At 43.0% G+C, this 16051-nt stretch overlaps 1 protein-coding gene across 2 annotated transcripts in view; it reads left to right on the top strand.

Moving 5' to 3' along the window:
• Cmya5 (cardiomyopathy associated 5) overlaps positions 1–16051 on the top strand; it is a 106912-nt gene that overhangs the window by 35150 nt on the left and 55711 nt on the right. Inside the window, exons 2-3 of one of the 2 annotated variants that reach the window (XM_005386008.1) lie at positions 4489–10086; positions 10117–14419. In XM_005386008.1, coding sequence (XP_005386065.1) covers positions 4489–10086; positions 10117–14419 — 9901 coding nt within the window. Of the gene's footprint in view, positions 1–4488; positions 14420–16051 lie in introns of both variants that reach the window. The other variant, XM_005386007.1, reaches the window with a different exon arrangement.

Below are 16051 nucleotides of genomic sequence, written 5' to 3'. Positions count from 1 at the left end.
TAACAGTATGTAATGGAATTACAATGGTGAACTCCTACCATCTTGTCTAGTGAAACTCTGTATTATCTCTACTGTTTATTGAAGAATTATTTTCTTATTCTCTTTAATGGTTTGAGCAATTTTTCATTCTTACATCTGATAATTTGAGCAATGTAGTTGAGGATAGCGATATGCAATGTAACAACCACTGTTGATTTGCATTAATTTGTCTTGAGACCCTGTACCACTTTGAATGTTCTTGCTTTGATTTGTTTATGTTCGTGATACTGGTATGCTGCTACCCTTCCATTTTTTTGTTTGTTTGTGTCTCATGTACTACTCTCTTTAAAAAAAAAAAAGAAATCCACACCAGAGGAAATATTAAAGGGAATTCTCCAGGAGGAAGAAAAAGGATGCCAGATGGAATCTCAGAAAGGCAAAAAAGAAAGAAGCACAATAAAAAGTTTTGTTATCTAGATGAATCTAAATAAATACTGATGGTTTAAAACAGTAAAATTAGCCAGGCGTGGTGGCACACTCCTGTAACCCCAGCACTTAGGAGGCCGAGGCAGGAGGATCGTTGCGAGTTTGAGGCCAGCCTGGGCTACAAAGTGAGCTCAAGGCCAGCTTGAACTGCATAGTGATACCTTGACTCAAAAAGACAAAAAAAAACCAAAACCAAAACCAAAACCAAACAGTAAAATTGTCTTGTGTAACAAAAACATTTGTAGATTTAAAATATATAATTACAGTGATATATACATTGAAATTAAAGTGATTCATGGTACTTGGCATTATCTAGAAAATGGTAAAAAAAATACCAATTTATCTTAGATATTAATGGGTCAAGGACACATGTTGCAATTTCTAAGGTAATTGCTAAAAGAACAGCAAAATACAATGTAACTCCAAGAAATAGAGGGGGAAATGGAATAATAAAAAATATTCAAAACAAACCAAGGAAGAAGGAAAAAAAGGAACACTAACTAGATTGTACAAATAGAAAACAAATAATAAGACAGCAAATTTAACTCTAGGGAAACTTCTTTACTCAGATAAGGGCTGTCCTCAGAGGGAGCCTTCGGTGCTTGTGTCTGGTACTAATCTGTCCTCTTGATCCAACTCAGACCTTCTGAGGCTTGTTGTCCAGTTTTTCAGGGGACAGCGATGTCATCAGTTTCCCTTGCTCCCTCCTTGGATAAACCTGCACAGGAAGCCCAGTCGTCACCAGAGGGCTGTTTCCCGAGGACCCCATCAAAGGCACATGGGGGAGACAATCTTCATGCCCATGTCCTTCCATGATGAAAGGCTAATGTGTGCATAGATGGAAACATTTGCATTGCCCAGTGAGAAACAGTCCTCACCACATTCTGCGCTCCACAGGGACAATTTCTCCCAAGTTGATACAGTACAGTACACTGTTTCTTTTAGACTGAGTGACGGATGAACACTTGGGCTGTGGCTTTACACTTGCTGATGTAGTTGTTCTCTGATCCCAGCCTGTTATTCAGCTTTGTCTTGCACTGAGCCAGTGTTCATTTATGTGTATGATTTGTGTGTCCTGGGACCTTTTCTGCGGACCTCTCCATCCTCATGCTGTCTTCTCTCCTGCTCCATTTGGCAAACCAACCCACCAGCAGGCTCTGTCCTCTGTGGAGTCTTTCCTTCCTTGGGCCCTGTCTAGCTGACCATGTGCAGTTGTTGTAGTCACATTGTATTGCAATGTTTAGTTCTGTGTTTTTACTAGGTTTGAATTTCTTTAAAGAAGGCTCTGTGTCATTGTATTTGAGTCTTACTATCTGAACTTAATAAAAGTTTACTAAATGCAGAAATAATGAGTTAACAAATAAACAGATGGTTGGTTTACTCTGCCTCAGTGGTGCACTATTACTAAGACCACCGTTTGGGTGTTCTGCTCAGCACTCCTGAGCTTATGCTAGTGAGTAATGCAAATGTCTCCGCTTGGGCACACTGAATTTACAATCCGTAATGAACTCTAAATTGAATTTATAATTGCTTTTATAATGCTGCTGCAGTCACGTTCATTCCAAATACTGACTTTCCAGATGCATGTCATAACCTTAATTTTCAATTTCACCCTATTTCTGTTAAGTGACATAAAAGGGAAGAGTGGTATGTGTTGAAAATTCCAAGCAAGAACTTTAATTTGTTATGTAATAGAGCCTGAAAAAAAACAGTTCGCAGTAAGATTCAGTCCAGGACCATGATTAGTTACTAATTAAGTTCAGTAGCTCAATACCAAAGCAAATGAGGGAACACGGAATTGCCAGAAAATGGGGAACCTAGTTCTTCCCACTGCTTCCAAGCCCTTTGCATTCAGGGCGCGTAGACCATTGCAGTATATTGCTGTTGTCTACAGCGCTCTGGCGTGGGGATGAGGGTACTGGCTATGCAGGCCAGTGGCCCCCGGCTCCAGTCTGCTGTGCTGATCAGTAAGGAGATCAAGGTCTCAGCACAGCCAGATCCTCCTTGTGACTCCTGCAGATTGAAGTTCAGCAAGAGGGAGTAGAATGTACCTGCAAGGACTTGGGGTCCTCATCTTCAGCCAAAGCTAACACTGAGAAGGGTTCAGAGTAAGCAAGAAACGTGTGCTAGCTAAATTTTAGATCTAGGATTTCAACTCTGGATGCAAATTGAAGTCATCTGAGAGCTTTTAAACCATAAAAACATGACAATGCCCAGACGCTGCACTTGCACATTAAATCAGAGTTGCTGCACAGCAAGGTGTGGAGTGGTTCCGGTATTACAGATCTCCCTGGGCTTCAGGAGTGTCTGAGTTGAGGACACGGATGGAAGCAGTGCTGATGACAATGAAGGGCTAAGGAGGCATAATTCTAACTCTGTGTCTTTTTGAAGAGCACCTTAATACTGATGCTTGGCGGTTTTAACACAGAATTTTCTCTTTCTGTTGGTATAAAAAGGTTTAAGCTGGTCACTCATTTGGGTTTATTTCTGAGTGTGTAGCCGTATTTCTAGGATGAAATAGTCGTTGGAGTTTTTATCTCCAATTTAATGTTTATGTAGCACTGGCAAACGTGTCTACTTCATTGGTTAAGAATGGTAACAGTGGACATTTTACAATGAAGCCTTGAAGGGCAGAGGTGGAGGATGGTGGAGGATAAGTACTCTAAACGGAGAGCAGCAAAACTGCACATGAGAAAGAGGGAAAGGAAATTCCAGATAAAGCATTGCAGATCAACAGACAGGGGACAGACAGGCCTCGATGGCAGCTAAAGGGGCAGCCACAGCCCGCCATGCCAAGGGGACAGGAGAGTGATCCAGGGGGATGCCTCTTCAGACCTCTGTGCCTGTGAGCATGCTTAGGCTGCTTTGCTCTCTGGTCAGGGACTGCATGGAGGGCTGAGTACAGATATTGCTTATTGAGCACTAGCTACAGGCCTAAGACTTTTACTTAGCATTTCATGTCCTCACAGCAACCCCACAGGTGGGTTCTATTATTTCCTCTGTTCTACAGATGAAGAAAGCGAAGCACAGCAGGCTGCATTTTGGGGGTCATCTCTCATTTATTCAGTGACCTATTTTTTGTTTATCCTGACTCAGAGATCTCATAATATATTTACTGGACAGTGAATTGTATATGATTGAGTGTCACCTGGTGGTGGGAATACATTCTGAGAACTCCACTGTTTGGCAACCTCGTTGTTGTGTGAATATGACAGCATGTACTTCATACAAACTTGGGTAATAGGGGCCATTCATTTCTCATCACCTCCTGATGCAATCAAAAGACGGCATAAGCTGTATGAGGCTGCTGCTGGTGTGCCTTGGCACAGATTTTTACAGTAATTTTTTTTAAGTAGAAGGAGTATATTCCAATATAAAAACACAAAGTATCGTATATAAACCAGTACATGCATAACCCAGCATGGAAATAATGTTGGAGCAATATTTTCATAGATATTAAGGATCATGATTAGTTACTAATTAAGAAAAATATTGGAGCAATATTTTTCATAGATATTAAGATGTACTGAGACTTTTGAGCAAGGAGCAGCATGATGGAAGTGTTGATAACCCTAGTCTGGAAGGTTAGGGCAACAGGCAAGTGTGACCCAGCTGAGCAGTTAGGAAGCAGATGGCAGCAGTCTAGGGGTGGTGTGGTGAAAAGCTAGTAGGTGGGTACAGGTGACAGAGGGCACAGGTGGAGGAGATGGAGGAGGACTCTGACCCCAAGTGAGGGTCACCAGAATCAGGAGGCCACCTGGGGAGGTGCTGCATGAAGCCCCAGCTTTATTTTTGAGGAACATTATGTCATTCTGGCCTCTGAGATTACTTTATTTGGTATTCTGACTTTAATATTTTAACTTTATTTTATACACATCTCTATTTTTAGTGTAGGTGGCAACATTGATCTCTATATTTTAATTTTCCATTAATTTTATATATGTATAATGTATTTACTTATTATTATAATTAAATGCCTATTAATACATAATATATACTTACAGATAGTATTCTATACTATAGGTTTTCAGGCCAGGATGAAGAGGGCAAGACCATGCAGGAGTGCATCATGTCCGATCCCACCTTTTCCATGGTGACGGTTCAACGGGAAGACAGTGGGATAACCTGGGAGACCAGTTCAAGTAGATCTTCTACTCCCTGGGTCTCAGAAGAGAGCCAGACTTCTGGCATGTGTAGTCTGGAAGGGTCAAATGTGAGTTCTCCTCCAGGAAGTGTTTCCTTTATTGTGGATGAAGTTAAAAAGGCTCGGAAAAGAACTCATAAGTCAAAGCATGGCTCACCATCATTGCGTCGGAAAGGCAGCAAAAAAAGAAATTCTTTTGAGTTCCCAGATGTTTCAGCAAACAAAAAAGACAGTTCTTTAACTTCAGAAAGCCAGGCAGTAAACACAGAGAAAGAGAAGTCATCTCCTGGCCTCTATGATAAATCAAGGAAAAAGAAGACCACCTCAAATATGCCTCCTATTACTGGGGCAATATACAAAGAACACAAACCATTAGTGTTAAGACCAGTCTACATAGGAACTGTACAATATAAAATTAAGATGTTTAATTCAGTTAAAGAAGAACTAATTCCTCTGCAATTTTATGGAACATTGCCAAAGGGTTATGTCATTAAAGAAATACATTACAGGAAAGGGAAAGATGCATCCATTAGTCTAGAGCCAGATTTGGACAATCGTGGTTCTGACATAGTTTCCAAAACAAGTAAATTAGTCACCCAAAGCACGGAAGATGGTAAAGTAGGAGAGCGTGGTACCCTCTGGAGAGGTACACTTTCCAAAGGATCAGAGTCCCTGACCTCATTATTTGGTCATGATGATGGAGAGAAAATTGATGCTGAGTCCTCCCTGAAAGGCACACCTGCAGCTGGGCCCGCAGCCTCCCACTACTTGAGTAACGACGCAGCCGCACCAGGGCTGCTGCTCAGATCCCCACAGGCAATGCCACAACAGCCAGGGCAAGAGTCAGAAGCCCATGACGAGGGACCGTCTTCTCCCCCTCCTGAGGTATCAGTGGCTGGGTCCCTGGAGACAGCAAAGGAAGAGTCTGAGGCTGAGGCAGAGGGAGCTGTCGGTTTGGAGATGGACTCTTCAGTCTCCTCAGCCTTGGTAGGTGAGGTTATGAAGGAAGTCATGGCTTCTGCTGACCATGCCAAGTCACTAGAGGCAGAGAAGGATTTGTTGGGAACAGGTTCACTGGCTCTGTCACCACCTACCCAGGAAGCCCTTGAACCAGGCAAGGAAGAGCTACAGCTGGCTTCACTAGAAAAGATGGAGCCAGCCTCTGGACACGTGGCCCCCACTCATCCTGGTGTCCAAGGAGAGAAAGAGGAAACCGGGTTTATGCCACCCATTTCTCTTCATGAGCCCCTCCTGTGCCAAGAACCAGAACAAGAAGAACTAGAAACTTCCCCACCAATACCTGCTACTCCTGAACCTGAAGGTTCTGATTTGGAAGAAGAGATCATAGAACTTGATTACCCTGAAAGTCCATTAGTTTCTGAGCAGCCCTTCCCATCACGGCTGTCCCCTGAAGTGCTGCATCACGAGGAGCCCACCCCTGCATCGCTGACAAAAGCAGCACCTGACCATGCCACTCTGTCTGATGATGAGAGAGAGGAAATGGAGTCTGTTTCTCCTGACTCTGCTTTTGTGTCAGAGTACTCGGCCCCTCAGGATTTGAACGATGAACTAGAGAAGCAAGAATCTAAGCCAGTTTCCCCATCTAGCACAAAAGCCTTATCTGAACATGCAGCTTTGTCAGAGGGAGAGAACGAGGAGTTCAAGCCTCGCTCCCTGGCTGTGGCCTCAGCACCCGAGCACTCTCTCTCACCACCCACACCTGAGAAGCCTTCTGGAGGCCTGTCGCCGCTGTTTTCTGCAGTGCCTTCAGAGCACCTGGTCTTTTCAGGAGGTGAGGCCTCGGAAAGTGAACGTCACACACCAGATTCCACGTCTGTTTCAGAACATTCAGTTCCCTTGCATGAAGTGCAAGAGTCACTGAAAGAAACATTTGACAAGTCCCCATTAAAATCTAAAGGTGTTTCTGAGCATGTGATTTTGTCAGAAGAGAAGGACACCAGGTCACAGTATCCAGCTGTGGCCTCCGTGTCCAAGTGCTCTGTCTCACCACCCCTAATGGAGCAGACTCCTGAGTGCCAGAGCCCCCTGCCTCCTGCTGCTACCCTGAAACACATGGTCCTCTCAGAAAAAGAGGGTCTTCCAAGTCAGCCTCTCATACCAGATTCAAAATTGACTCCCAAACCTGAAGTCCTCCTACATGCAACACAGGAATCCCAAAAGAAAATAACTGATGAAGCTCCCCAGTTCAAATCAGAGGGCATTTCTGAGCACATGACTCTGTCAGAGACAGAGAAGGAAAGCACTGGACCATGTGCTCCAGATGTGGCCACTGCATCTGAACGTTTTCTCCCACTAGACACAGACAGGACACCTGGGTACCAGCCCTCACCGCCTGCTGCTACCCTGCAACACGTGGTCCTCTCAGAGAAAGAGGACCTCCCAAGCAAGCCTCTCATATCAGACTCAGAATTGACTCCCAAATCTGCAGTTCCCCTAAATGCAACACAGGAATCTGAAAAGAAGACAATTAATGAGATGCCCCAGTTCAAATTAAAAGACAGATTTGAGCACATGATTCTGTCAGAAACGGAGAAGGAAGATGTTGGCCCATATTCCCCAGATGTGCAGGTCCCTGCACCTGAAGGCTCTCCGCTGCCCCAGACACCTGAGATGACTTCTGAATACCAGGCCCCACCACTTCCAGGCACCCTCTCTGAACATGTGGTCCTATCGGAAGAAGAGACCACGGAAATGAAGCGGTGTTCACCTTCTTCCGCATCTGCTTCTGAGTTTTCCATACCACCGCATGCAACACCAGAGTCCCAGGAAGAAGAAATTGTCCAAAGATCCCCTCTACACCTCAAAGGTGCCTCATCACCCATGAATTTATCAGAACAAGAAGACATTGGCCCCTTTTCTCCAGATTCTGCATTTGTGTCAGAATTCTCATTTTCGCCCAGTCCAACTCAGGAAGCAGAAAAAAGAGAATCTGAGTGTGGTTCCCCAGTGTGTTTAACATCGCCTTGTGAACACATGGTTTTGTCGGATGAAGATACCGAAGATGCTGGACTTTTTTCCTCAGACTCAGCATCACAAGTTTCGGTCCCACCATACAAAATTCCAGAAACAGAAATGAATGAAAGTGAGCCAGAGTCCATCGTAACTACAAGGTCTGCTTCAGGATTCTCTTACTTTTCAGAAGCAGATGAGGAAGAGCTTGGATCGACAGCTGCGACACCCATCCCTGAGGATTTTGATTCATCAGAGCAGCAGAAAGCTGAGCCTTGTCCTGCCATGTCTACACCCGAAGACCTGAGCCTTCCATCCTCAGGAGACAAAGCCACCAGTGCAGCAGCTGGGACAGATGTTCAAACATTCTCGACATCTGTATCAGAATATTTCATTTTGGCACAACAACAGAAAAGTCAAGCACCTCTGGAGCCTGAGGCTGAAGATCTAGTTTCGTTATATTTAACCAATAGATCAGAGCAGGAAGAAATGAAGGCTAATTCATCGGCAGTTGCAACCCATGCTGCTTCAAATGTACAATCATCCCTGGCAAAGGAAGAAACCAAACCTGTTTTGCCTGTGCCTCAGTATTCAGTTTCACTTGATTCGATCCATGCAACTAAGAAAGAACAGGAACCCAAAGCGTCACTCACTCTGAAAGCTGCAGATGAACAGATGGCTTTGTCAAGAGTCAGAAAGGAAGAAGCTGTGCCCGATTCTCAAGAAGCTATAGCACATGTGTCACAGGATCAAAAACTGGAGCCTCAGCCTCCAAATGTTCCAGAGTCTGGGACAAAATATTCAGTTTTGCCCGAGTTGGTAGATGAGCCAAAGAAGGATGTCAAGCTCAGTTTAGCTCCAACTGTGCCTTCCGAGCTAGAACAGACCTTGTTGTCAAAGAATGAGCCTGAAGTAGTCCAAGCATACTCGCCTCCAAGGGAAAGCTCTATATCTGGACCTGAGGTCTTATCTGGAGTGAACACGGAAGTGAGACATGATTCCAAAATAGCAAGAGAGCTTCATTCAGCCTCATCCAGAGCACAAAAGGGAGTTGAACATGGTCCACCTACACCAACACTTTCAGCTTTGTCGGAAGAAATAAAGAAAGAAATGGAACCCAGCTCCTTGACAACCACATCTGTAACTAAATGTGATTCAAACTTAACCACATTAGTAAAAGATATCCCCACAGGTCCATCTCCTGCCACTCCTGTAGAAGAACATCTAGTCTCAACAAGAGCAGGGAAGGGTGAGTTGGGAAGTGGTTTGCCAGCATTCCGCAAGGGTAGAGATGAGCATTCCATTCTCAAAGAAGAGGAAAAGTTAGCAATTACAAGTACTTCTTCTCAAATTGAAGCTTCTTCATCCAAAGGTTTGGTTCCATCAGAAGTGGAGGAGGAAACCAAAATAGATTCACCTCCAAGTGTGTGCTCTATCGCAGAGCACTCTATCTTGTCAACAGTAGACACTGAAGAAGTGCAATCTAGCTTGCTAGTAAACCAAATGTCATCTCCTCAGCTTTCAGCTGTGTCTGAGGGAGTGAGTGGAAAAGACAAACAAGGTCTTTCATTATCTGTGGCCCTTGACTCCACACATGTGGTTTCATCACAGGGAAAAAACTCGGTTTCTACCTCAGAAGTATCAAGGCCTGAACCTGTTCTTTCATTCAGCCTGGGGAGTGGGACTGAGAAAGAAGAAACTAGACTTCTGTCATCACACACTGTGTCACCTGCACCTAAACATGTAGTTCCAAGAGACAAGAATGAAGTGATGACAAGTTCTTCCCCCGAGTTTGAGAACTTAGTGTCGGAAGACTTAGTCCCAACACCACAGACCCTTGGGGATGATAAGAACAAACAAGTATGGGATACAACTTCTGCAGTTCATGGGGATTTTCTGTTGGGAAAAGAAGATCTTGCTCCAGCAGAGCTCCCTTTGGAGTCTGAGAAGAAAGACAAGCTGCACCAACTATCAGAACTATCAAAGGCTGGGTCAGAACTCACTGGTGGTTTAGGCAGACAGAGTGAACCTGTAGACACAGAACCAGTAGCATCTCTTATAACAGATACAGAAGGTTCTATTTTGGAAAAGGGCCTAGCTGAGCTTAGGAGCAGAGGAGAAGAAAATGAAGAAAACAGGGAACTTTTTGTGTCTGCTACAGAACCATCAAAGATTGCTTCTTTTGACCTCCATGCAGAACAAAAGAAGCCTGAAAAAATGCTTTCTTCAGATCAAGCTGTTGATTTGTCTGATGCGAGCACCTCATGTGAAGATAAGCCAGATCTAAATATTGAACAGTTGCCATCCATGAAAGAGAACTTGCCTTGGGAGCAGTCACAGTCATTTGTGACCCCTGAGCCTGAGCCGCTGGAATCCTCCAGCCCCATTGATCTGCTCATACGGCAGCTCCAGGCTGCTCCGTCAGATGAGGGCCGCACATATGAAATTGGGAAGCAGGTTCTGCCCCCAGCTATGGAAGAATCTCATTTGCCATTAGAAGAACCAGCATCCACTCCTGGTACTTCTGAGGGTAATACAGAAACCTTATCAACTGAAACTTACTCTTTTGAAGAAATAAAGGTGGTCCAAGAAATAAAGTCTCTGGGTCCAGCTGGAAATTTAGAAAGAAATACACAGAAGGGGCATATCCATCCTTTCATGGAGAGTGAAAGTTTTATATTGGAGAGAACAGACACTGACTTTTCCAGGCCTTCCAAAGAAGGCATCCAGGAAGAAGTCAAACCACCTCCTGAAGCACCTACCCAGGAACCAGTGTCTGGCCCATCAGCAGAACCAGTGAAGTTGGAAACCACCCCCTCTCCTGTCAAAGCACCCCATTTCCTTGTGGAAGCTGTGGAACCTGCACTGTACAGTGAGAAAGAAGCACACAGGGACACTCCCCCAGAGAAGCCACAAGAAGAATCGAAAATGGTTCCGTCAAAGATTATAGATGAGGAGGCCAAGGGAAGGAAATCAGTGCCTGAGGTGAAGATACTCACCCAAACAAAACCCATCTGCTCAACCCAGGCCGGAGAAGACCATCAACCCCCAGAGACACCTGAAGTCACGCAGCACCTGCACGAGAAGCCAAAGGTGGCTGAGCAAAGGCTCCCTGAGGAAAAGGGGAAGAAAGGACTTTCCTCTTTCAAATCATGGATGTCCAGTTTACTTTTTGGGTCAAGCACCTCAGATGCCAAAGTTGCTGAAAAAGAAGATTTAGATACCCAACAAAGTCTCTCTGTAGAAAAAGCAGTGACTGTGATAGAGCCTAAAGGTAAAATTCCTGCTGATTTTAATGCAACAGAGAAACCAGCTAACCATTCATTACCAGAGGTGTCTAGCGAAGATTATAGGAAGAATGAAATCCCGGACTCTTCGGAGAAAATGGGCATAAACTTAGTTACTTCTGCAGATAGTGAGGAACATCTCAGAATTCAACCGGATAAGAGATTGGTTATGGAGGAAACAAAAAATATTCCTTCTCATGTTACTGAGAGTAAAAGATACCAGAAGCCCACAATAGCTCCTCCAACTAACTGGAATATTTCTATTCTTAGAAAAGGACCAAGTGGTGATGAAAAGGAAAAATCATTTTCATTTGACGTAGTAGATAAGATGTCACAACAGCTAAAGACAGATTCGTTCAACTTCACAAATAAAAATATCATGAAGGAATCAGAGAAGCCAGAGCCAATAAATTTACCAGTAGAAGAATCAAAAGGCAGTTTAATTGATCTTGGTGAGGACAGATTAAAGACAGAAGTTCCCAAACTGACTTCCTTGAAACTTTCTGAAGAGGAAGTAAAACTCAGGCCCGTCAGCCCAAAGGAGCAGAAAGGTAACTTGGAAACTGGATCATGCACCTTAGCAGAAAAGAGTGACCTGGCAGACAGACAAGAAGTAGCGTTCCCCTTAGAGCTCAGACAAAATAAAGAGTTAGTGAAAGCACAAATGACACAAGAATATAGACCTATTACATTAGAAGAATCAAAGATTGCTGCTAGGCTGGAGCACATCTATCCAAAAGAAGACCATAAGGAAAGAGCCAAAATTATTGTTTGTTCTGAGGAGAAAGGAGAAGAAAAAGAAAAGCAGGCACAGGTATTTTGGGAAGAAAAGAAGGAGCAGGAAGATCAGCCTTATTCTCTGAATGTGGCCAGGTGTGTACCTGAAGAGCCAGTCATCTCTCCTCTTCATTCTTTGGGTGACGCACAACCATTTTCATTCATTAAAACAACAGCAGTTACTGAAAAACCAGAAAGTGTGCTTTCAGAGGCTCACCCAGGAATCAAGGAAAGAAAGGTATTAGAAAGCCAGCCACATCTGTTAGAAGAAAATGAAAGTTTTGTGAAGAAAACAAAGACTTTGTGCCCAGTGAATCTTCCTTACCATGATGAAATAGATAAGCATCCTTCACCTCTGGAAGAAAATCTGGTATTAGAAAAGCCAAGCAGAGATATAGCGGGTCACAGAGAGGAAAGAGGTCACAGTGTCACAGTGTCACAGCTGTGCACAAGTGGCTTAGTAGCCACCACAAAAGAAAGCATGAGGCGAGCATCTCCATCTGAAGAACCTGAAAGGACTGTGGGTCATCCTTCTGATGATATGGAAAGCTTAGAAATGCCACTTTATTTACGGTCATCTGTAAAACCACAAACTCATGTTCCAGGAGTTTGTCCAGAAGTTAACACAGAGAAGAAACAAGAAATGCCATGGTCAGAGTTGACTCCAGGTCATCCTACAGTCCACACTATTCAGACATCTGAAGATCATCCATCTGAGATGCTGAAGCAACCTGTTCTGGTTTCAAAGCACTCCTTGGAGACTATGGAAGATGCCCACATAAATAAACCAGTCTCTTCAGCAGGGAGCAACTATGCTCAATTTATAATTAGTGCATCAAGAAGCACAGCTGATGAGATGGTTAAAGAAATGTCCACGGAGCCTGAAGACACATATGCAAGAGATGTAGAATCCACAGTGACCAGTAAACCAGCTGGCCTTTCACAAGATCAGAAGAGTGCCTTCAGTATAATTTCTGAAGGGTGTGAGATATTGAATATTCATGCACCTGCCTTTATTCCTTCAGTGGATCAGGAAGAATGCGAAAAAATGCAAGATAAGTTAGAGTATTTAGAAAGCAAAACTGCAATAACCCTTCATGATGATAGTGAGGCAATTGTTCGCCACAAAATGTTACAGAGAAATTTAGAAGATTCTGGTGGAAAAGTTACACAATTGAAGGAGAATGAAGAAAAGGGAGCTCATGTTACAAAAGAGGAGCTATCCTTGGACTCAGACACTGGTGACTTAGCTTTTATTCAGCCCACAATTCCCAGTGAAGAAGATTACTTTGAAAAATATACTTTGATCGATTATAACATCTCCCCAGACCCAGAAAAACAGAAAGCTCCGTGGAAATTAACTATGAAAGAGGTGCTGTCAAAAGGAGCTACAGGAGAAACACTCACTTTTCCAGAAAGTCCACAAGAAAGTTCTCTAGAACATGCCTATGACCTAGTGAAATTAGATGAAAGTTTTTATGGCCCAGAAAAGGACCACAGCCAGTTATCTCAGCCAGAGATGGAAAAGTCTTTGGTTACCCAACACTCAGCTGACAGAAATGCTTCAAAGAGCATAAATAGGGATGTAGACTCCAGGTTGCCTGGGATGCCTTTATTTGATACGGAGGAAGGGGTTTTATCCAGAGCCCAGATATTTCCGACCACTGTCAAAGCTGTCAATCCTGAACTCCTGCAGGAGCCACCTGCACTTTCATTTCTATATAAGGATCTGTATGAGGAGGCAGCTGGGGAGAAGCAGAAGGAAGAGGAGAGAGCTTCTGAAGGTGACAGTGTGAGTTCTGAGGCACCATTTCCATGCAGAGATTCTGACACTGATGATGGAACGGGAATGTATTTTGAGAAATATACACTCAGAGATGACATTCTCCATGACACATCTGTAATGCATAAGGACCAAGGCCAAGGTCTAGAAGAAAAACCAGTTGGTAAGAATGATTCATACCAACTGATAGATACAGAAGAGGAAATTTGGAGGAAATCTGGAACTATTTGGGAAAAGAGTCTGGATGAACAGAAGGCTATTTACAGGGAAGGAGAAGCTGTGGGCCATGTGGAGACCTCTGATGACACAGCAGTGCAGGCAGCTCCCATCACTGAGGAGGTCAGTGTGGTTGTCCAGAAGATAAGCTATGCGGTTCCATTTCAAGACGACCGCAATGTTCTGGAGAGTATAGCTGAGGTGAGCACTCAGGGTCATGAGGCAGGAAACACTAGTCCAGAGGTCAGTCAGAATGTCCCAACACAAGTGTCTTTCACAGACGAAGCGTTTGCATCAAGTGCAGCTTATATTCCAGAAACACCCCAAGAAGAACCTCAAGTACTGGTCTCACCCACTCCAAGTGAACAGCGGTTCCGAAACAGCCCTGTGCAGGATGAGTATGAGTTTGCTGAACCCCTGAGTTATGAAGTGGTTAGTCAGGACATTCTACCAGATGTGCCATACTCAGACTCTGCAAACGAAGATGTGTTGTCTCACGGGAAGGAATTCTTTGAGCACATTAGGAAATGTGAATTTCTCTCTGAGGCAGAACAGACTGTGTCTGCTGACCAGAGTGAGTTGGGCAGAAGGAGGACAGAACAAGACCAGTTGTCATCAGAGTTAGTGACTGAGAAGGCACAAAAGGAACCAAAGAAGACCCAGATTGACACCTATTGCTACACCTGCAAAAGCCCAGTTTCCACAATGGACAAAGTGTTTGGCACCCACAAAGATCATGAGGTTTCGACGCTTGACACAGCTATCAGTGCTGTTAAGGCAAGTTAACTTTGAATCATAATATATATATATATATTTTTTTTTTTTTAAAGAAAAAATGTATTTACATTCACATTTTTTCAATTAAAAAATGACTAATACTTGATACATTCATCTTTATGGAGAATAGCCAGAAAGCAAACTGAGAATCATTCCCCAAGAATTTAGTTGAGATTGGCTTGATGGATATTTATGGAGTACATACTATATGCTGGGCATTTTTCTGGGTCCTGGGGGATACCAAGAAATAACATGGGGTCACTGACTTGGGGGGGAGCTTGATCTCATAGCAGTGACTCCTAACATTATAAAAATATCATATCATTTTAGATTTAATAATATACCTTTGAGTATAAAAGACAACTTATTTTCTGGCATCTGTGGTTGTTCTTTAAAATAATCATGTATATTACATAGAGCAATTTTTATTTTAAGACATAAAATACTCAAGTAAGATTTTTAATGCTGATTTTTCCCTATTTCCTTTTTTAATTATAAAATTTATGTCATAAATGGAAACTCTTTGCATTCTCTCTGGCAGTGGCTATAGGACCCTAATCTAGATATGTTAGTCCCTGAGCATATCCTTAGGTGTGTGGATATAAATTCTCCACCTCCCTAGGGACGCTGTTGGAAGCCACCATTTAGTTTCCCATCCATCCTTTCAGTCACTTTCTGACTGGTTTCCATGATCCTGCCTCTTTAATCTCTTCCCACACTAGTGCCAAGGATGTCCTTGAAAATTAGCAAGCAACAAGAAGAACTGAGCATTTACTGTATGCCAGTGTGTTAAGTTCTTTATATACAGGATTCCTTTTAATTCTCTTTTTTAAAATTTATTTTAAAAATAAAACAAGGAAAACATATTAACAAACAGACATCCATTTAAAATATAGCATAAGAACAATACAAACAATACAGAGTTACAAACAAAGTGGTAAGAAATTAACAATGGTTGTTGTATTACATATTGATATCTTCAAGGTGGTTTCTCAGGAAAACAAATAGAGACATGCAATATTGATCAAAAAGTAATCATTAAGTCTTCCTTTCAGTAAAGCAATTGAAGACAGTAGTGCAACTATGTTAGCTATCCTGTATATACATACATGCATAATTTCTCCTTCTTTCCCTTCTCTGTTCCCACACCCCAGTTGCCCTTTACTTTTGAGCATTTTCCTTTCCTTTCACAAAGTCTATCATACCTTCTATTTTTATTCACTCTTTCAGGTTCTTACACTAGTGAGACAATACGTTGCTTACAGATGCGGTTCTGATTTATTTCACTTATGAGTATGGTCTCTAGTTGTGACCATTTACTTATAAAAGCCTCGAGTTTATCTTTCTTTATAGCTGAGTAATATTCCATTATATAAAAGTACAATAATTTTTTAATCCAATCTTCAATGGATGGACATTTGGGTTTCTTCCACAATTTAACAATTACAGAGTGCACCACTATGAACATGGGTGCACATATATCGCTGTGATATGCTGTTTTCAGATCTTCTGGAAAAATACCCAGAAGGGGAATAGCTGGGTTGAATGGGTCCTCTAGACCTAGTTTGTTGAGGAACCTCCAAACTGATTTCCACAGTGGTTTCACCAGCCTGCATTCCCACCAGCAGTGGA

Source organism: Chinchilla lanigera, unplaced genomic scaffold, assembly GCF_000276665.1.
Source record: "Chinchilla lanigera isolate Chin_1 unplaced genomic scaffold, ChiLan1.0 scaffold00024, whole genome shotgun sequence".
NCBI classification, from domain to species: Eukaryota; Metazoa; Chordata; class Mammalia; order Rodentia; family Chinchillidae; genus Chinchilla; species Chinchilla lanigera.
Note: the sequence above shows the minus strand (reverse complement) of the source record. Positions and strands in the feature narration are given on the sequence as shown.